Source organism: Melospiza melodia, chromosome 9, assembly GCF_035770615.1.
Source record: "Melospiza melodia melodia isolate bMelMel2 chromosome 9, bMelMel2.pri, whole genome shotgun sequence".
In the NCBI taxonomy this organism is placed as follows: Eukaryota; Metazoa; Chordata; class Aves; order Passeriformes; family Passerellidae; genus Melospiza; species Melospiza melodia.
The window spans coordinates 14,671,527-14,694,995 of NC_086202.1; the positions used below are offsets into that span (position 1 = coordinate 14,671,527).

Sequence of the window (23,469 nt, forward strand, 5' to 3'; positions counted from 1 at the left end):
ACTCAAAGAGTCCAGCTCAGATCTTGGTTAGGGAGAAATCACTCATCGACATTGTTTCTATGATAGAATGGGCATGAGATACAAATTTTTGAAACTGTATTCAAGAGATGTACAAAAATGACTAGAAAAGTGCAGAAATATTTATGATTTTGACTTAGAAAATAAAATATATCCTTCTGGGAAATAAATATTTGGGATGAAATCTTGCTGTATTCAGGCCAATCACAGGTAGTGAACTCAAGCTTTCAGCCAGAGTGCATTTTATCTGCAGTAAAAAAAGTTATAAATAATATTATTCCTATATCTGTTGATCCATCCATGCTTTGGCAGAGTCAAGCAGTGTATGTGCTGTAATTTCTGAAGGTGGCCAGCCTGAGAATCAGCACTGAAATTAGTGAGCACCAGTTGCTCCCTATGAATTGCAAATTGTCAGAAGATGAGCACTGCCTACAAGAATTTACAACAGTTGTCTCCTAGGCCTGCTTATCTGGTTGCACTGAAGGCACTTCCTCAGGGTTCACATCACAAAAGTCTTTGAGACAGTTCAGCACTGAATCTCTGTGGGGACTGAGCTGAGAGCAGTGCCATGGCCCCAAGCTCTGTGTCAAGAGCAGACAAGATTACTAATGCCAGTGAAATATTCTTTATCTGTAAAACAGCCAATGCTCTGGATTGTCAGCAAGTGCAAAATGAAGCACCAGTCTGCCAAATAGGAGAAAATGCCTGTATTTCAGAACAGAAACCTGACCGGTCTGTCTGTCTCACATGCCAACTGCTTTGCCTGCACTAGGTGGAAATGAGAAATTTATTAAGTGTAAAGTGCACAGTACAATGAATAAGCAAGCTAAAAGGCTCTTGCTTTGCTGACTAATTACTTCATTCACTCATTGATTAAAACATTTTTTCTTGGGTGAGAATGGCTGGTAGGCTTGTTTTGAAAAGAATGAATAGGAAAAGAAGAATTAAAGCAAACAGATTTTTTTAAACATCTAATCTTAAACATCTTGCTTGGAAAAATATGTTTTTATAAACTGTGGATGATGTACTGTTTTTGATGCTACTAGCTAAATTCTTAGTTTTAGCTAAGACAGATAAAGGTTAGAATTGCATTGCATTTCACACTCCACATGTGTAACAGTGGTAAAGTAGGTAAAATGATAATTAACTGCTCCTCCTATTATGTCTCTCTAGAGATCTGAAGAATAATTTGATCAGCACAATTGAGCCAGGGGCCTTCTATGGGCTTTCAGAACTGAAGCGCCTGTAAGTATTAATTCCATTTGAATTATTCTGAAAATTGTGTTTGTATCGACATTTCTATCCTTGGGCAACTCAAATATGCCACCAAGCAATAATCAAATAAGGGCACTGGCTGTAAAATAGAAAATCACACACTCTGCTTTTTACATTTACCATGCCTTTTTTCCCCTTCTTCCCCTTTGTTCTTCTTTTTCTTTTTCTTTTTTACCTTTTGCCATTTAAAATCATCAGTTTAATCTCTGGTAAGTGTACTAACACATACACCCACAAAGGTAAAAGCATGCCTAATTAATGACTAAGCAGATGATATATCACTGTAGACATTAATCAGAAATAAACAGTAGACAGAAATAAACACTAAACAGTTCAGATGTGTGTGAACAATGGTTTGTGCTACACTAACTTTTTTTTTTTTTGCTTTTATCATAAATCAGCCCTATCAAATACATTACTAGAAAGGAAACTTGTCATACTGTAGAGTTTGTCTACCATTTTCCATACCATCAGCCTTGACTTTGCTTGATATTTTTTACTTTTATAATGGTTTTCTAAGGAAACACAATCTTACACAGTATATTCCCTGTTCATCATTCTTGCAATTCTGTCTTGGAAAAGGCTCTCATAGTACTTTGAAAAGCACTGGTTGATTTTTAAACTATGTTTTAGAGGGTAAAAATATCTAAGTTAGTAGGATTATACAACTGGGCATTTTTCCTTTAATTAACAAGGACTACAGACCCTCCTAAGTTATACTCAGCCTAAGGAAAAGTGAGATGAACCCTTTTTTAATTATAATTTTCCAAGTGACAGCTTCCAAATATCCGTGCGCTGGCTAACTAGGCCATCAGCACATGCCAGGCATTTTCCAAGCCATCATGTGTGCTGTCTTAGGAGAAAACCTATAAGAAAACAAGGATTATTTTAATGGGATGGGAAGATTTAGACAAGAAGGAGAAGGATTGCAAATAGAAACAGAAAAATAATTTCACAAATCCTCTGCTTTTCTGCTGTGTGGTAGTCTTGAGCCGCTGTGTGCTGGGAGCGCTGCAGAAGGTTTCTCTCTCTGATCTTGCTGTAGCTGTGTTTTCTAGTACCAGCCTCTCAGTTCTAGTGTGTTGCATAATAATGATGAAGCCAGAGTAGCATATACATTTTTAACACAAATAAGATCATTAGGTTTGAAGCTTTCTTGCTGGCTCTGTGTGCAGGGGTAGCAGTAGGATGCAACAATCAGGATGAGCGCTAATTGTTGCTTTGACCGCGCGCTCTAATAACACAACCCTGACCTCTTGTGGGAAAACCAGGAAACCTGTGCACGTCTGGGCTGCTCATCCCCTGAATGCACAGGTGGATCCTTTAGGTCAGCCAGGAGAAGGGAATAAAGGGAGAGGAACTCATCAGGCATTGGACAAGAGAGAAGAGTCTTCAGCGCAGTACAATTGGCAATGTTGAGTTTTGTCATGCCAAATCTCAAAAAACCTCCTTACTGATATGCACAAGAAACACTGGGAGCAATTTAGAGACAGAATTGTTTAATTGCTGGACTACCACATTTGATACAAATCTGTGTAGTTCCATGGTAAACAAGAAAATATCTTCCCTCCTTTAGTGTGCAACTGTTGGGGAAGAGACAGTAGAGCAAAAGGAATAAATAGTGTAAACTCCTGTTGAATATTGAATACAGTAATTGCTTTAAGACTATGCATTCATATCTCTTTATTTCCCATGTAAAATATAAATGATGCTGAGAAAAGCAGAAGCTGATGTAATGTGGGCAACTGCAAGAGAAATGACTATGGCAAGTCAGACAGACAAGCCACAGGCTGTCAGAATGTTTTCTAAATGATTTGGAGATCTGTTATTATTTGTATTATTTGTATGACAAACTGAATTATTTCCAGGGCTTACTCAAAAAGGTGCACACAAAATTAATGGAAATTGAAAAATTATGAATCACTGAAATTATGGCATTTGGTTATTCAACACAGAAGAGTTATTTTCTCTAACATCAACTTTGTGAGTCAACATTAGTAAGTTAATGTTTAACTCCTGAAAAGCAGCACCAGCTTTGTACATTATGGACTGAATTGTGTTTAATGTAACAGGTATTAGTCTGGGGAAAAGTGTAGCAAGTTGCCTTTTCTTTTTGCTAATGTTTTTTTTTTTTTGAAAATATGTTTTACAATACAGAAATTTCAGACACTGCTATATAACTTCTTATGAAAATAGCACTTACTGAAGTAAACTTTGAGAAAATAACATTATTCTTTCATTTTGGTAAAAATGTGATTTTAGTGTGTGCCTGTCTTAAAGAAATATGCACCCATATTGATTATTATAGACAAAATCTGCTTTTGCTACCCAGCTTATGCCCCATATTGTGATGCAATTGTTCCATATGTGTTCAGACTTTGCCTAGACAAAAGCAAAGCATTATATAACCAAGAATTCTGGGTAGGTTTTTTTGTATCTTCTAATGGAAGATATGTAGATGCATATATATATATATATATATATATATGTGTTTGTCTTAAATTTGCATTTTTAGAGTTCCTATGTAGCTTTTATGAGGAGAACTTAAAGAATAATGCTAACATGAAATTAATGACCTATATTGTATCCTCAGCTGTTCTCTACTTAATATCCTTGACAAGCATTTAAGAAATATTTTCATTCTAATGTGAGGTTTCATCATATGCTTGCACAACAATATATTTTTTGTCTGATAGAAGACAACTTCATAGTGAACTCTAAAGAGATTGCCTTCATTTTCCAGCTAATTGAACGTGTTCCCATGAAAGCAGTAACTGGATTTGTCAAACTGCAACCTTTAGTCTTCCATTTGATTACTTTAGTATTCTCATGTATCAGTAGAAAAATATGGAATCTGCATAATGTAGTAAAGGAATCAGAAAACTACCTCTAAAAAATACATTCAAATCAATTTAAACATTTTTCCTGGCTGCATGATCACTTAAAATCATAGTTGCAATTATTTTTTAAAAAATGTACTTGGTGAGAAGGAACATTTGGGTCAAGGTTGAAAACCAAATACATAAAAATCAAACTCTAATCTACCAAGGGGCATTATTCATGGCTTTATCTCAGTATGATTGCTTATATCTGTTTTTGTCTCCTTCCTGCAAGCATCCTGTACACTATGTTGTGTGTATGGCTTATACAGAAAACATTTCTTCACTTTCTGCAGGCAAAAGTTATGGAATGTAATGCCTTTTACTGTTTGTGCTCTCAGAAAGCCACAGTATTGCTCTTTTAAGAGCTTGCCAAGTGCTTATCAAAACTGACCTCACTAGCTCAAAAATTAATTGCCTTCTGGTGTCTGTGATTTCAGCAAGAAAGGCTCCTGTTAATGAGATGAAACATGAGTAAACAGTAAAAAAAAAAAAAAATCAGTTTTGGCTGAATATTGCATGGAACCAAATACATAGTATTCTTCCCAAGTTAAAAACTGCAGGTGCTAATAACTCTGATCAGGAAAATTCTGTATATTTGTAATATTATTTTGCTTTTATTTACTGCATATATATAAAATCCCATTTTAATACAATTAGATGTCACAGTATGATTTGTGGAATATTGTTCAATACTGTTAATATAAAAGTTATTTAATCTATTTAATTCAGTTACATTAAATTATGGGAAAAGGGTTTATTTCTCATTTGTCTCTAACTTTTTAAGTATTAAAAATATAGATGCTTTGTGTGATTACGTAGGTGTGTATATAAATAAGACAGACTTAATGTTTTATGGGATTTTTTGTTTGTTTCAGGGATCTTTCAAATAACAGAATTGGTTGCCTAACACCAGAAATGTTTGTAGGACTTAATAATCTTCACAAACTGTGAGTATAACACCAGTTTTGTTTTAAACAGAAGAAATCTCAACAGTCACATTACTGACCTGAGTATAGTTGGCAAGAATTACTTTATAAGAAAGTTGTAGGTTTTGTACTAAAAGGCCCCTGTCCTGAGCCTTTGATTGTGATGAGTTGAGATTTTAAATTTTTTTTTCTCTACTTGAATTGTAAAATCTATCATAAATGCAAAGAATTAAATTTCATTTCCACATTAAAAACAAGGCTAAACATGAAATTTCTCTTTGCATGTCTAAGAAACAATTAAAGTAAGTTGGCTGTAAATTTCCTGGCTGGGAAAGAGAAAATTCATAGGAAGAATCCTAGCTTAAATGGACATTTGGCAGAGCCCAGTAGGGCCCTGTATCTTTGTTCAGATCTGTCTTCATTCCTGAATGAGAAATAAATTCCTATACTGCATCCTATAGTATAGTCATTCCTATAATATTTGACAAATCTCGTACTTTCTTTTCGTCTTCTCCAGCCAGTTATGGCATTTCCTTTGACAAAAAGGGAAGTCTTTCTAGAAAGATCTGCCATGAGGTCAAGATAACACCAGGTAAAAGGCTGAAGTCTGGCACACTTACAGATCCCAATTATGAGAGTAACTATGCCAGGTCTTCTGTGATGGAAACAAATGAGAACAGATGATGGGAAGAGCCTTGGTAGCACATAATGAACAGGTGCAGCCTGCCCCTCTTTTTACTCATCTCAGATGATGTGCCAAATTAGGCAAGCCCAACTCAGCTATTGAGAATTTCTGTCTCTGCTTTTGTTGTGCACAGTGAACAGGACTGTGGCTATAAAGCCAGATTACCTTGGAAGGCAAGTTTAATTCAAGATGGTGAAGTCACATTATTAAATGGAATGTGTTTCTAGTTGTTAGGAACAGACTCAATAGAAGCTCTTCAAATCCATGTTCTCTCAGAAAGATCTGAAATTTCCAATCACAAGTCTGCAAGACCCCATCTTAAAAGTTAAGTAGAAGTTCAGTACAGAACATTGGTCTCTTGGTGGCAAAGAGCAGAAATCCATTCCCAGAGAGTGCACAGCAGCTGGTCTGTGACAGTGTTTGGCTGTACTATCCCTTTTCTCTGAAGCTCAGGAAAGAATGTGGCAGTGTTATCTCCACACCCTTCACCGATGCCAGAGATGCTGGGAAAAGGCACAATGTGCAGGCTGACTGCCCATGGTTACTGGGCTGATCAAACCACACCATTACAGTTTCTTTAGAGATTTGCTATATACCTGCTCCTTCTGGTAGCCCGAGTATGTGTCCCAGCATTGGCAATTTTTTCTGAGCTGTAAGGACCAGAGAGACTCACCAGTTCCCTCTACACAGTCATTAACTGTATTTTCTTGCATCTACTCTCTTTGTGGGTCTGACTTTGACCCACATTTCCTTTTGAAATGGCTGTGTTTCCAGATCTTGCTGTATCATTTTCCTTCTGAGGCACCAGTTTATAACAGAAATTTGAATGAGACATTTCTTAAGTGTAGCTCCCAAGTGGCAGTCTAGTAGCATTTTTCACGTTGAATTATGTTATTAAATTAATTACAAGTCTCTTCATGTTTAAGAGGGTTCATCTCTTCTTGTTCTCCTTATTTTGACCAAACGTTGGTTTTGTTATTGCCAGATTTCATACTCACATTCTCTTAATGCAGTGAGGCAGAGTCATTGTGGAAACTCTAAATGCAACCACTCAGAAGACCATTTTGGCAGAGCATCAGCAATGTCTTACTCCCCTCCTTTCCACCTTGTCCATTATCTTACTTTGCTTTACAGTAAATGCACTTAACACCAGGTCCTTCACGCTTTTGTGAATATGATGTCCATGCTTCAGTGAAAAAATTATGATTCTGGTAACTGGAGACCTCTTAGTCTGGCCTCTTTCTATTTTATAAGTGAGTTTTGAAAGAAAGAAAAATGGAAAAAAAAGTTGGCAAATCAGATACTGTTAAAAAATCAATATGTGGCTATAGATGCTTCATAATTTATCATATAAAGAGATCTTTAATCTTAAAAATCATAGTAATATATATGTAGGCTGTCTATAATATCTACTCTTTAATAATCTCAGTTACAATAGAGTCGTATTGTTGAAGTATCTTTTGCACCATGTCTTAGCATACTTTTCAGATTTTAAATTCTTCCTTCCACTTTGCTAAACTTTTCCTGTTATCTTCTCTCCAGTTCTTTGATCTTTTAAAAATTTGAAATATTTTTTTCAAAATTTAAGATTTGGCTGTTAATCCATTTAGTCTACCTTCCATTTTTCTTATTTGGGTTTTAAATTGCCTTTCTACCACTGACCTAATAAATAGGTCCATCCTGCATTGTAGTCTGTGTGGCCTAGTGCTTTATTAATTACTTTATTTGTTTTATTAGTAGTAGTATTTCAAAAATCTGTCCTTAGGAAATCAGAGGCTTAGTAATAGTTTAGTCTACCTTATCCTTTCATCTGAAGTGAACCATTGCTGTGTCAAAAGCTACAGCTGCCTTGCAGGGATTGTCCTCCTTACCAAACCAACGCCCAGAATACCACCACTCTTGTTGGGTCACTGAGTATTTTGTGAAGAAATACAGCCACAGTCCCAGTCAAGAGGAAATGTCCCTGCCATTCAGAGTATCACATGTTCCTTGATCTCAGAAATCTCATATAATGTCCTAAAGCTGGTAGTAATTATTTTGGACTGAGATCTCAATTTGCCTGTGGTGTAAGAAGTGGTCATTGTTAGTGGACTGCAAGCTGATGCTGCCTGGTACTTTTCTAACATTGCAGCTTTGTTTGGCTTGAAAGTTTATGAAGAACCATACTTTTTAAACATGTTTTAAAGACAATAGGTCACCTTTCTGTTCCTACTGATACCTCTGAATTGTGTTTACTTGCCATTTGAGGAGTATGAGAAGGCTGTTCTCTGGAAAGGTTATGGAGAAGCATTTACTCAGTGCAGCATCAGTGTTTGTAACAAGGAAAAGATGACAAGGTTTTGAACATGGAACTGGTTTCATAGCCATTTACTGAAGGAGAAATATAATGATGTGTAGATGTGTGTTGATTTATGTAGTTGTTGATTTGGTAATTAGAGCTCTCCTGTGTTATGTTAGCAGAGATGAAGTACAGAAGCATCTTTGCAGGCTGTTATCAGAACCAGTAGGGAGAGCCGTGAGTCCACTGGAGGGAGCAAAGGACATAAATCTTTTCATGTGCCTTCTGTGAAGTACAAATATGGGATTTTCTTGTACTGTTTACAAGCACAAATGCCAGGTGAAACAAAATAACACGGTGTGTTTCACTCAATCTTGTAAATCTAATTCAGTTCGGAAAAAAAATGGAGTTAGAGCTGTAAAATCAGCTCTAGGCTCAAAGTAACATGGTGTGGTTTAGCCCAATAATGTGATGCCTAAATCTAAACTGAGTACAGTAAAGACATGTTAAAATACTTCATAAAAAGGATGATGAGGATTGCTTGGGCTTTCAGGGATAATGCAGACACCCTTCAGTGGGCTTGGTGGTTTTGTGCAGTCTAGTTTAGAACAGGACAACCTACAGAATTCTTGATTAAAGAAAAAATGAATTAGTAGTATCATCTGGTATTGTTTTTAAACAGGCCAGCATACAGAAACCACAAGAAATGGTCAGCTTCTTGATGATGTAGAGAAGACTTTTATTCCATTGTAATCAGGAGGTGTATGTCAGGGAATAGAAATTGAATTCAAGTAATCCAAGTTACTAATGAAACCTTAAATCTCATACTGGCCCTGAAATTACTGCAGCCAGTGACTTCTGATTATGTTCCTTGAGATTGATCTAATTTTTACACCCTCTTGGATTTGATGATTTTTACTCCGTAAAATGATTTCAAAATGCTTTGACGTCATAGGACAAATGCAGCTGGCAGTGCCTCAGTATGAGAGTAGATTTATTACATTTTGTAAGATACTAGTTTACCTCTTTTGGCTAATATATTGCCCTTTGGCTGTGTTTATGCTGTAATGAGGTGCACATATTCTAACTAGGTGTGACATAATTGAATGCAACAAATCTTCCAAATCTCTTTTGGACCCAATGTTTCAGTGCTTTGTTCCAGAATTAAGTATGCAAATATATTTTGGCTAGGTAATGGAGCTGCTATCTACATTAATTCTGTTTATATTTAATCTAAGTATTAAGAGCTGTGGAATACTGGGATGATGCCACTGTGCTGATACACCAGACTTCATTTATTTAGTCCCTCATAAATTGTCTTCTCAGGTTTCAAAATGTTGCAGCCTGGAATCTATTTCAACAAGTAGCTACTGCTGGTTCTTCCCTTTGGAGGTTCAAACCCAAACTTTATCACTGCTTCCAATTGTTTGATTAAACTATATCTGATTTACTCTTCATCCTGTCTCTGAATCATCAGCAGCAGTTAGCTTTGTGATAATATTATACTGCAAAATCTTGTGTGACTTGATGTCATTGCACCAACTAATCACTTTGCATGGTGCCAGAAATCAAATAAAACCACTAACAGTTAATCAAGCAGACCCCATTTCGGCAAATAAGGAAATACAGAATGTAACCTGCCCTCTCTGTATTTCTCTTGTAATTTTTTACACCTCCTATCCCATTTTGCCTTTTTTTTTTTTTTTTTGCACAGATCAATCTGTTACCATTGCATTTGACTTTTGCTTTTTAATGCTGCTCTTCAGAGGGAAGCATTCTTCATATTCATATATTTCTGCTTCTGTCTATATTCTGCCTCAAATGGTACTTTGACACATGTAACTCTTTTTGACTGTTTTGTGACATTTGTCATTTATATTGAAACTTTTGGTAGAAGTGCTTTATTAATTTCTGTAAAAGCACAAGTATTGGTATATGAAAAACAAGTTTAGGACTTTCTAAGTAACAATGAAATGTTTTATCTCTGGTAAAAGTGAAATCACATCATTCTATTAATGGAGTGAGTTAATGGCATAGTAAGTGCTATAAGCTTTGGAGTGCATTAATTTGTTGCATTTGAAATATTTGCAAAAGAGATGTTACTGACATTTTAGAATAAATAACCTTTTAAATGAAGCTAGAGTGGGGTTTTAGGATATCTGAAATGGATAAATTTTACAACAGTATATATTTGACAATATTTTAATATATAATGGAAATTATGTGCACTAAAAAATAGGTATTTACAGAGTACTGCATCAGTTCAGAAATGCATGAGTTATTTGGGGGATTTGAGAAGATTTCTGAAATTTTTGTTAAAGAGCAATCTATTTCCACCGGTGGATATCCAAATATTGTAGTTTTGTTTCTTGGACATAGAAATGTGTTGCATTTTGATTTACACAGCCCTGTGAACATGATCCTAGTCTGCTACTTATTAGTAGTAATATGGAAACTTCAAAGCAGGTCATTGCCAGAAGAATATGAAAAGTTGAATTGCTGGATTTCTGCTGATGGCACTGTCAGGAACTCAATTATTCCAGCACTTGGTAAAAAAGAATTCTGAAATTTTTCTGGTAACTGAATTTTTGTAACCAACTTTGAATTCAAACATATGGTGTTCAGGCACTGGACAGAACATATCTCAGTATTTCATAAGTAGGTAATTCATACGCTCTGAAATCTTGATCTTGGATATGCACTAATTTTTAAGTTTATGGGTAGAGAAAAAGACATTATTGCTTGACAATTAAGCATTTAATTTTTGTATTACTAAGGCACTGGCAGAGCAATACTGTTTAACTATGTAAAAGTGAATTGCCTCTGTTTGCAAGTATTCAGCCTGAGCCATTCAGCCATCAAGACAAGAAAGAGTAGAGCAGTAATGAAAATGGAAATGACCTAATTTAAGGATGGGAAAAATCGGTGTGTTTAAAGTCCTTTGTAATAAAACTGTTTGTGTAGTCACTTTGAAAACTCATTACTGTTTTAAGGAAATGCTTGAATTCTTTGGAACATTACTAAATTATGACACTGTTTTTGTTTCTTTAGCTTGTAGACATTCTGACTATACAATAAAAATACAATACACGTCTCATTGGCTAATTATTTTATTAATATTTTCACTCAAATTCTAGAATATTCTCTTCTCAAATTCTCTTCTTTTAAATATGTAGAAGTGTTCCTCTTTATGAGACCAAGTGAATTGTATGTATTTCTGCTGCAAAAATAAAACAAGAGTCTGTGAATTGATTTAAATATTACTGTCCCCTACCAAAACCAAACAGCAATGCACCAAATTTAAATGTTTTTACTATTGTCAAGAAAGCAACTTTTTAGTTAGCATTGGGAAAATGATATTCTATAACAATTTTCTTTTCTTCTTGCATTTGTTGTAACCAACAGTAAATAGCTTTCTTTTTTCCCCAGGAATTTGTCAGGGAATATTTTTTCAAGTCTCATGAATGGACTTTTTTCTGAGCTGCTAGCTCTGAAAGCCCTGTGAGTATCCTTCCTTTTGTGTGTAATCTGAAGTACTTCAGAAACACATTAGAATAAACATAGCAGAGTTGAATATGAATTCAAGCAGGATTGGTTTTAGAGACGCATTCTAAAAATAAAAGCTGCAGTGTTTTGTTACCCATGTCTGACTCACTGTTGATGACCTGCCATCTTTACCTGTTGCAGGAAAATGGATAGCACTGATAATTCAACTCCATTCCTGACTAGCCCAGTCTGGTCCTCCTGACTAGAATCCCTTTTTTTCTTTTCTTTTTACTTTAAAGTCTTATAATTTTCCATGGTTTCATGCATTAAATTTTATTAGGCCTCTAATTGCACAAAACCAGTAATGTTAAATATTTTTCCTGGAATTATGCTAACATTTCCCAGTTATTGATATTAATTGTGCTTGCGTAAGATTTCAAAGTGTATACTGAATCTTTCTACTTAGAGGGGTTTTTAGTAAATTTAGGTATGTTATAGTATGATTTCTGCAGTAACACAGACCCAAAATTATTTCAGTAGTCAATGGTGTTGTCCTGGAACCAAACCCAGAATTTTTCTATAATATTATGAAAGTAATAAACAGTGGGACAACGTGTATTGGTTATAGTATCTCAGAGTATCTTTGAATTCATGCTTCCATAGTTATGCATTAATCTAGAATTCTCTTTCAAATTAGATAATCTGAGTCTAGCAGAAGAAAATATATTCATGGAAACTGCATGTTTACCAATTGTGGTCATTCTTTGCCTTTGCAGACATTTCAACACTGATTCACTGATTTGTGACTGTAACCTGAAATGGGTCTTGCAATGGGCCAGAAATGCTTCAGTGCGAATAGCAGAGGAAACAGTTTGTGCTTACCCCAGTGCTTTACACGGACTGTCCCTTTATAACCTGAAGGAAAACCAGCTGATCTGTGGTGAGTTGTACTCTCATTTAGCATTGCAAATTGAAGTGGAGCCCAGAGAAAATATCGAAAACCCAGAAATTAGGCAAAAAGCCAAAATAAAAAATAATAAATCTGACAGGTGTTTGACACAGAAGTTACATATGAGAATGAATGAGACAAGAAAAAAATAGAAATTTCTTATTTCATATCTCAAGAGCATCACTGTTCTGCAATGTATTCAGTAATATGCAATTATGACATAGAACATTTAACTATGATGCTAGTTCTACATTATATTCTTCATGAAACTGAGGATTCCTACCTGAGTTTATATAATGTTTATTTCAAGTTATTTAGCTGAAAGACTGATATTGATGTAAAATTTAATTCTTGATTTTTTATTTTTATCAACCTGTAACTATACATTTTATCACTGCTTCCTGGGGGTGAACAGAATTCTTACAGTGAGCTTCAGTTGGGTGAATTCTGTATGGAGATGTAGAAGTGAAACGCTTTTTGGATATTTTCCACCATAACAAACCTGATAGATGTGGTATGAAGGAGAAAGCAAAAAGGTAAAAAGAAAACTCATTTCACATTGGGCTTTGTCTATCAATGAGCAGATTAAACCAGAGATTTTAAAAAGTATCACACTGCCTAGAAAAGATCACTGCCTGAGAAGGTGCCAGTGGGTTCCAGAATCAAAAGTCTAATTTCACACATGGTTGATGAATTTCAGAATCTTTGAATCTCTCACATGCTTGAATGACCGAAAATTGCTGAGACTGTGACTTTGCTAATGTCTTTTGCAAACAAAAGGAGAGTCAGACGTTTCTCTTATAACCACAAGAAGAGTGATGTGTGTTGTAACAAACATATTAATAGCAGGAGGAAGATCAGAAGTTGTCTGGAATGATTTAGAGAATTGGTTTTAATAACAAATACAGTTGTTTATAGGTTGGAAATGTGAAAGGATGTGAATACTACCTGCAGATGATCCATCAGGTGAATTGTTAAGGAAACACAGATAGGTGTCTGGAGGCAAATATTGAATGTGAGACCTTGTGAGTGCAAGGCAGAGACAATTCCAGTAGCCTGTGTTACCAAACATTTGAAATTCTGCAATGCTCTTCAAATATTAAGCTCCCATTTTATAGAGAGCCAGCATGGGCATCTTCATAGAGATCCATTTCCCAGCAGGAAAAGTAGTTATTCTAAAAGTGCTGGAATGATCAGGAGTGATTAAGGACTGTTAATTGGTATTTCCAGGTAACAAGTGAATATAAATCTCTGAGTTCTACAGAGGAAATGAAAGCAATTTCTCATAACTTCTTAATTTAATTCCTAATAGAACTCCCTATCAGACCTTTGATACAGAATTTATAATGCCCATCTAGTTCTCACTTCTATTTACAATCAAGGGCTGTAATGACTGCCAGTAGCTTGACTTTGCTTCCAATATCTGCAGAGAGTTTTACAGTGGTTGTAATTGCTGAGCCTTCCACCAGCTCTGTAATATCTGCCAGGTATTTCATGGGGCTCAGAGTATCTGCTGGGTAACTCACAGTGCCCAGAACATTTAGCAATTTCATTTTCAGTAAGTTAATTTGAGCTTAGGCATAATAGAAGGCTGTCTGGCACCAAAATAATAATAGCTATTGAGGATGATTTATAAATAATATGCGTTAAAATATGCACAGAGTTGATCAAATTAAACATATCTTAAAGAAAATATTGAGTCACTTAAAAATTAAAAACTCCTTTATGTGAACATCATCCATCTTGTCAGACATTTATAGACACTGATCTTCCTTCTACATGCTAAAAGGTGCTATGAGTTTTCACAGTGATAAGATGAGCAAAAAAAGAAGAATGAAAGGGAAAAAATTAAAATAGGAGAGAAATGGCCAAAGAGTTTTGCAGGGGAGATAGGGAATGAACCAAAAAGTCAAAGTATGTGGACTCTGAATAGCTACAGGGATGGCAGTTTGCCATCAGCTTTTTAGATTATTTTATATGTTAAGGTGAGAAAAAAATAATCTTTTGGATTTCTTCCTGGCAAATCTTCCTCACACATCTACTTACTCATGATAGCCAGAATAGTAAGTTGCCTGTTGGAAACAGTTAAAAACCTTCTTTGGGGGTTTTAGGAGCTATGTGACTGCACAGTTTTACAATTACCAGGATTCTGCTTGCATATTTCACTAACAGCTTTTAAGAGCTACTTAAATCTTCTTTAACAAAATTCTCCAGCTGTCAGAAATGTTTGGTTATAAAACAATTCTTCACAATGTTGGAAATAAGGCTGAAAAGCTAATTGGATGACAAAATATGGTTTTGCCCTTGTCTTCTGTGTTAATGATGAGGGACTGTGGTGAATTCATAATGGTATGGACAGAGAATCTTTCTGAAAAATGGTTGTGAAATTAGCTTCATACAGTGCCTTGTTACTCTTTCTCCATGACTCCAAATAGGAGTTACTCAATTTCCAGGATGAAAATTGTGTTTTCCTGAATGCAAATACTATAAATTTCTAATTTTCCTGAATACGAGTGCTGAGATCTGATAGGAGTCTGAGATTTTCTCTGGCTCACATCACCAGCAGAAATGGATTCTCTAAGCCAAATTCTTCACTCAGGAAAGACCTGTATGTGTGTTTGTCTTAAGGGGATTATGAAAGGTTGCTCTTAAAGCTAGGTTTTGATTATTAATACTGGTGAGTGAGATATGAGAATTTAGTTTCTCAGTCTCAAAACTGTATTGATGTCACTGAACAGCATGAATAGGTAAAAATTCAGTTGTTCTGCAAATTACAATTGACATATAACTGTGATGGAGTACTTTTCTGTTAAAAAGCGTTGACTCATCAAAACAATGTTTGCAGAAGTGCTGATTTTCTTTTTTCCTCCAATTAGATTTTATTTAAAAGTTAGAAAGTAGTTGACATAATATCAATAACATTTAAATAAGTTTTTTGACTAAAATGCTGAAAATGTTTACTAAATGTTACAAAAAATATTGCAATGGTCAAATTACAGAAATAATTTTATGGTGCCTTATGACATTTATTTATTTATTTATTTATTTATTTTCCGTTTATTTATTTATTTATACCACAAAGAAATTTATCTAATTCTCCTGGGGCAGAGTGCTGTTTCTCATACAGATCTCCTACAAATTAAAATCTTGGATTTTGAATATATATATGCTCTACTGATGTTTATAAATAAGTAATTGAGAACATATTATTCCCTTCTGTTAATTAAAAAAGAAACTGCTTGAAAAGAAAATATAAAAGGATATTGAGAAATCTGGTTTTTTGCTTAGAGTTTATTGCATTAATACATAATAAATTGCATTTTTATTCTTTATCATTATGGATTTTTTCATGCAGCTAGTAAAAGAGTTTTGTTCATATTTTGGTGTCAGTAGCTTTTCTGGTTTCTGTGGTCTACTGTTCTAATCTTGGTCCTGATATGGTTGCATGGACCTATAAAGCAGACAGGTTCAAAGAACTAGAGGCAGTATCTTGGTTCTCAGGAAATCTAAATGCACAGAAGAGTCTACATTGCTTTAATGTGGTTGTGCTCTACTCAGCCAGATGGTTTGCTGTGCATACATTCACATCAGTGCATCACAGCATTTTCAGGCAAGCTCATTCTGCTGCATGGCACCTTTCCTGTAGCTGTCCTTACCTGTCCTGTAGCTGCTTTCTGAGCTGTGCTGTGAGGCAGACTGCCAGAAAGCCCCATAAAACAACCTTGCCCCATAAAACAACCTTGCCCCATAAAGCAATCTTAAGCAGTCCTGGGTGGCTCTCTGGCCGCTTTAGCAGAGCTTGCTCTGGCTTTTCATCTGACCCCATATGAGATGATGGCTAAAGATAATCCCCAAAAACTGTTTGCCCTTTTTCTCTGTGTTGATATAAAGCTATGCACAGTTCTTTTCCTTGGAAGAAACAAATATATTTCTTCTCTCTTCATTATGCTTTTGCATTGAATGTTTCTGTTTCCCACTTCCTTATTATCTGTGTTGAATTGAGTGGGAGAAAATCTCTTTCCATGTTGAGCTGATTCAACACAGGACTGTAGGACAAGAGTTACAAGAAATTCTAAGATACAGAGTTATTTGTTCACCTATAGTCTGCACATCTCTGAAAAACGCATGCTGTTGCAATAATTACAACTAGGAAACGGAGACAATTAACAAAGCTAGTATTAATACATCTTCTCCTTATACCATCCTCAGCAAAGAAACTTCAAAGGTAAAGGAAACATGGATAAGCACAAATGTTAGATACATTCATTGAGGAGAGAGTTTCGGGGAAAATATGGTAGAAGTAGAACTTGGAAAGCACAGGGTAACAGCACATTACAAGACAAATATCTCAGCTGAGTAATTTTCTTTTCTTGTATTGACATAGGTGAGATAGCATGTGGTTTTAGGTACCATCCCATCTACCATAAATGCTTCCTGAGTCACAGGACCCTGTTTTTCAGAGGTGGAGTACCCAGAGTTTCAGTACCCAGAGGCTTGATTTGAATTGTTGCTCTGTGTGCTTCACATTCATGAAAATCAGCTGTAGGGTGTTTCACGGAGGGGTTATTCCAGTAAATTATTTTGAAAGAATGTATTATGCCAGAATATGTGTTCTGTCCACAGGTGGTGCACCTGTTGGCTGTGATCCATAGAACTCTAAGTATTTACATCAAACTTACACGGGGAACCTCTTTGGGTTGGTTCATAATTTACTAAAAGCTTTCATAATCTATTTGGACTTTCACCAGGGGTGGCAAGGAGCAAGTAGCCAAAATAGAGCTGGAGTTTTGTCTGTGTAGGATCTGTATGGTGAGGCTGCTGCCAGGCCTTAGGGGGCTCTCTCTGAGAAAAATGTTAGTAGAATAAAAATCCATCCTATTGAATATAGAGGTGAGAAAAGAAGATAATAGTTGTGGCTTGTGAGTAGCCAACAGTGTTTGAATTATTACTCAGTCTCTGAATTCTGTAAACTACCTCAGTTTCAACTGTTAACTCATGAATTAAATTAGCGAGTTCTGACTCATAAAATATTATTGAAATGTGGGGTTTGGGGAATGATAGACTCCCTACTTAGGATGGACACTTCAAAGGGAGGAATAAAAGTCAAAGAAGTAAATCCTTTTCTGACTTCTGTATTCTGCAATAAAATTCTTTAAATGTTTCATAGAAAATGTGAATAATTTATTGGAAGGGAGGAGATAAAGTTGTTAGGGAATTGTTTGTACTTAACCAGCACCTTGTCCTTTGTAGTTTGCTTCACTTCAGTGAGAATCAGAATATCTGTTCCCCCAAAGGAGCAGAGTCAGGCTAAAATGTAGGTGCTTTTTGCTCTGATGCTCCATACCTGTTCACATTAAAACTTGTGCAAGGAAAAAAAAAGAAAAAACCACAGTTTATGCTTTATGCATTCATTCTACTTGTGTTGTTAGAGATTTCTTGTCCATTTTAAGATTAAATTTCTTGCAAAGGAAGCACTTTCTTCATCAGCTATCTACTGTCACATTTTCTAATCTGCATTTCTTATGCTTAAATATCAGGAGAACATTAGGATATATTTCTCCCAGGCTATGTGCCACTCCCTAGTCTGTTTTTATAAGTTTGTTGATTTTTTTTTTTTGCAATCTTACCTAGAATACAAAAAAAATTGAAATATTCAAGATATTTTAAATCAATTATAGTAATACCATTGGGAAAAATAGAACATTTTCTTTTCTACACTGCTGCTATAAAGTATTTTTATTTTTTTTGAAGCAGCTTTCTTTTTCCTTGACATAGATTCTTAAGAGAGTGTGGCTTTAAATGATTACTCAGCAATGGTGGAGCCGCTTTAGATGCTGTATTTGTTGAGATGTCTTTGTAATTTTACCTGATGTAATTGCACATTGTTTCCCCATCATTCCTAGCAGAGAAACTTGGTATCCACTGTCTGATAGTAAGAACTTTGAAAGAAATACCTACTTTTAAAATGCTGAAGAGGGAAAAAAACTATGTACTGGGGAATTTTTTCTTTGAAAGAGCTTTTTCAACATTTAAATTTAAGCTGAAGTCAATGGAATACAATCAGCCTTGATTTGTGTCAGTTTTTAAGAATACTGCCAACTATCTTGTGTTAGGTATATGGTAAAGAAGTGAGATTTGAAATTCCTTTTCTCATGTGGTGCAAAAATTAAATATCTACATTTCCATTCAAGTCTTAAAATTATAAATATCTGTATTTGCCCATAGATTATTGTTAAAAGCTTCCTTTTCTGTATAAAATATATTGCAAGAAAAAACACAATCTTAAAATTACCAAGGAGTATTTTTTCTTCCTTTATTTTTTTCAGCATACACAAAACATTATTGGTAACACTTGTTACTTAAATTTAGGGACAGGTTTGAGATTATTGTTTCAATAATTTCTTTATTAATTTACAAGTCATTCTTACTGCATTAACACAGTATAAATATTGAACTGTGGGGGGGTTTCAGGATGTACTAACTGACTAAACTCAAAACCTCAAGCAGAAAGAATGATGGATTAATTATCCAGATTTAGATTTCAGTCCTGCAGTTTCTTGGCAGTCCACAGGTAGCTTGCTGCATTCATGCAGAGCATCATTGTCTTCCAGAATATGCAGGATCAAGACTTCAGCTCTAATTCTGCAGGGAGTGCCTAATCACATGAGTAGGTTTAATTATGTTAAAATAGGAATATTCACACTAATAACCTTTCACAGGATTAGGTTTTGCAAGATAGGGATAGTGATACAATTAGCAGTATTTAAATCCTCTTCCAATTGCTTTCGTTTTACAATGTTAGCAATTCAAGATTTTCTTTAATAAGAAAGTACTCATGATAACAGAATGCATATAAATCAGATAAAATAACTGAATATTTTGATCTTTCAAAGATACATGGGGTAAGTTCATTTCATGTCAGAGCTAAGAGGCCATTTGTATATCAAAGCTGGTTTCCATACTATCATTTAGTAGTATGAAATGAACAATGTTTCGAACTTTTGTCTTCAAATTCTAGATTTCTCATCTAATATAATCAGTCTCAAAATGAGAGGAAAAGGACTATTTTGCCGTAAATTTAATCTTAAACATTATTATCTAATTTCTTCAGTGGTGGTGTAGGACACTGCTGGAAGATTGGGGGCATAAAATTAGTAACAGTTAAATCTTATAAATGTGAAATAGCAGAAATATTAAAATGTTCATTTCAGGATGAAATTTGACTACAACATATTTTCTTGCATTTGTGTTTACACATGAATATTCAGTTCAACAGAAATTTTCATCCCTGAAATCTTGCTGATCTAGATATAGGAAAGGTACCCAGTTGTTTTGTTTTTTTCCATGGCTTACTCTTCTATACTGCGTTAGAGGTTTTTAATGTACACTTATGTCTTATTTTCTACATTGTCTTTGACAATGCAAAATGACTGAAGGAAAATTTAACCAAGGTGGAGTGAGAATGGCAGTGAAATGAGGCATTTTAATCTACAAACTCCTGCCCTTGAACACTTAGCTGGCCATATTCAAAAGCCAGTTGCTTATGAGCAAAACAATGTTAAAACAAACAGCCTTGGCTACAATCCATTGAGTCTCTCTGAAGATATATTCTTTATTTATTATGGTAACATGAACATTAAAACACTAGGGTTAAATTTTATACTGGTGATTTTTAGGTAAAATTATATAAGCTTTTAAATAAACCTATGTTAATATTGTCCAATATCAGTGCTTATTAGGGTTTGCTGTAATTAATCTTAATTGTTATCTTAGGAAAATTCCCTATAAAGCTTTCATCCTAACAATCTCTCTTTCATTTAAATGGACTATACCATAGTGGCGTTTCACATCTTTATAGCGCATGTCAACATACTGCACTTTCTTTAATGTTTGTATAAAAATGGCTGTTGAGAGCTTCTGACACTGTCAGCTGGGCTGAAAGGAGCTTGGAATGAAAAAATGTAATACTTCAATAGAAATGTTGTTTGTTCAGCATTTCTTTGAAGAATTTTTTTCTTTTCTTTTTTTACGTTCTGGCATAGATGAGAATTCATGCAACCTTCTGGACTCTGGGCAATTGGGGACAATCGCTGACACTCTTGGGACCTTCCTGCTACCATCTTTCTGTGATCTGAGTGTACAGTTATGATTTGAAAATAAAAAAGGTTTAAGGTTTGGAAAGATGAGTGCTATCACTGCACTTCCCAGTTAGATAAAGCTAATTAGTGTATTTGATTATACCTCTTGGACCTATTGGAGTGGGTCCAGAGGAGAGCCACAAGGGTGACTGGGGACATGGAACTGCTTTCCTGTGACAAAAGGCTGAGGGAGTTGTGGTTGCTCAGCTGCAGAGGTGAAGGCTCCACGACCCCAGTGCATCCTTTCAGTACCTAGAGAGGGTTTATAAGAAAAATGGGAACAGACTTTTTAGTAGAGGCTGTAGCAACAGAATTAGGAATAATGGTTTTAAACTAAAAGAGGATCTATTTACATTAAATACGAGGAAGAATTTTTTTACAATAAGGGTGGTGAGACACTGGCAATGTCTCACCATTGACACCCAGGGATGAGGTGGGTGCACCACTCCTGGGAGCATTCAAGATCAGGTTGGGTGGGACTCTGAGCAAATGTCCCTGCTCATTCTGGGGGCAGTTTAAAGGCGACATTTAAAGGTCCATTCCAGCCCAAACCATTCTATGATTCTGTGGTTTTGTAGAGCTGGGTGCTTTACCTTTCTGCTGCTCAGCCATTTTTATTAACTGCAAGCTGTAATGAGTATGCAAAGCCATGAGCCAGCCAGTTCAGTTGCCATAAGGGTAATTGGAGTAATCAAAATCAGCTTTTTAACAGTGGGTTTCTGGCTGGTGCCAGGAGGAAATTTGTGTTGATGAATCTTCCAGTACCATAGCTGTCAATATGTCAATTTCAGCATATGGCAAATAATCAAATGCTCCCCCAGCTTCTGAAATAGAGTTTTGGGACAATTTGAAAATAAAAAATTGGAAATTTGTAGCAGTTTTATTTGATAGGAAAGAAATTAGTGATGCGAAAACTATTTGCCTATTCTTTTAGATTTCTGTGCCAGTGCAAGACAATGCAATTTTTTAATTGTTTAACTGGAACAAAACCTTGAACTTCATATTGTGGAAATCTTTCAAGTAACTTTAACATTTTACAAATTAAAATGTTAGGGTATTTACCATTTATATTAAATAAATGAAATCTGTTATTAAATAAGTGAAACCTGTTTCCTCTGTTTTTCACTGCCACTTGAATTCCTTTTAAGTACATCACTGCTATCATCAGTAAATAAGACAGGGTTTTTTCTTGTGCTCCTTCTCAAGATGCATCAGTCCCTAGAACTGGTGCAAAAAGCATAATTAATTGTACTGGGACTTAGGAATCCAGAGGAAACTCCAGTAGATAAAGACAGGTAAAATAACTTTGTCATGGCTAGAAATGTCATCCATCTGCTGAGTGATGAATGAAACCTGAATTACTTGGATTTGCCAAAAGTGACTAGATTTGAATTGTACATTCCCCAGCTCAGCCTTTCTTATTTTCTATCTAGCTGTAAATTATTTTAAGTAAATAAATCAGGTTAGTTATATAAACCAAGTGACTTTTGAAGACTCATTCAAAACTATGATTTTAGCTCATCTTGGCATATTTGTGCTGAATTTTAGCTTCTGTTTTGTGTCGTGGAATACCTCTATGAGGTCAGCTGACGCAGGTAACTGCAGCACCAGAAGCCATGGACTGTGACAGCCTGGGTTCATTGTCTTTCTGAGTTATGATAAATCCCATTCACTACTTCTGCTGATCTCCTTTGATGGCTTTACAGAAGTTTGCAGGAGTAAAATTGCAATAAAAATCTTGTAGATTTAGGTAAAACAGCATGCATGTCAGAAATCTTGCTCTGTGGTTAGTGGCTATCATTTCTGTGCAGCACTTAGCATTACAAAAGAAACATAACACCCTAATTTAATTATAAGATGCTGGGAAGAAAAAAAAAACCAAACAACAAACCAACCAAAGCAAAAGCACTGCTTGATATTCCTGTTTGAAAAGCATGCATGAGAGGGAAAGGGATTGATAAAATGGTGTGGGATATCTCTTGCCATGCCAGCGTTATGAAGCTGGTGGAAATAAGAAGCTATTACATGAACAAAAGCTCTGCTTTTCCTGCAGTGAGTGGTAAATGAATGTGATACAAAGCTTTCTTGTCCCAAGCCCTGGAGACTTACCTTATTCTGCTGTTTAATACATGTTGGCATCTGTATTTTCTTGATATTATGTTGAAATTGGAGCCAGACACAGCTTTTATTAAAACTGAAGCTTGGCCTCAGTTCTGTATTCATTTTTTACTTCCTTGGCACATGGTGTGGTCTGTGACCTTCTACACCAAACGTTTCCTTACTGCCAGCAAATTTTGCAACACAGAAATTGGCGTTGGTGTGCTGGCACCTCCCTTTTTGGCAGAGCTGGCTCTTGGAGCACTTCAGATCACGCTCTTTTCTCCAGTTCCATTTGGTAAATATCAGATATAATTTGCACTGTCAGCAATTCAAATTTTTTACTAATGTATTTCAATTTGTTTTTCCTCATTTTCATCTGTCCTTTTTCTTGGATTGGTTCCTTTGCTTTGTCCTCACTTCCAGCTTTCCCCCACTGTGCTTTCCATGCACATTTCTTTCCCACTGAGACTGTATACAAATATTAGAGCTCTAACTCACACTTTTGTCAGCAGGATGTGCCGCACTCTGTAGGCACACTCAGTTCAAATAAAAAGCCCATTGGCAATACAATAAATCAAGTGATTAACAAGAAGCAAAATGCCAACCTCTGGCTTTTTTTCTGTCCCAGAAGCTTGTGGTACACTGTAGAAAACTGAATTTTCTACCAATCAACTGAAGTCAAAGGTATATCCTTAGATGTGAGCACTGTAGTGCTGAAATGATGTGTGAGCA

The 23,469-nt window shown here is 35.5% G+C and overlaps 1 protein-coding gene across 1 annotated transcript in view; it reads left to right on the forward strand.

The window, feature by feature from the left end:
- The window catches only part of LOC134421944 (adhesion G protein-coupled receptor A3-like), a 252,236-nt gene that overhangs the window by 93,110 nt on the left and 135,657 nt on the right, over window positions 1–23,469 (forward strand). The window contains exons 3-6 of the mRNA XM_063163434.1: window positions 1,192–1,263; window positions 5,051–5,122; window positions 11,494–11,565; window positions 12,327–12,490. Of these exons, the coding sequence (XP_063019504.1) occupies window positions 1,192–1,263; window positions 5,051–5,122; window positions 11,494–11,565; window positions 12,327–12,490 (380 nt within the window). The remainder of the gene's footprint in view (window positions 1–1,191; window positions 1,264–5,050; window positions 5,123–11,493; window positions 11,566–12,326; window positions 12,491–23,469) is intronic.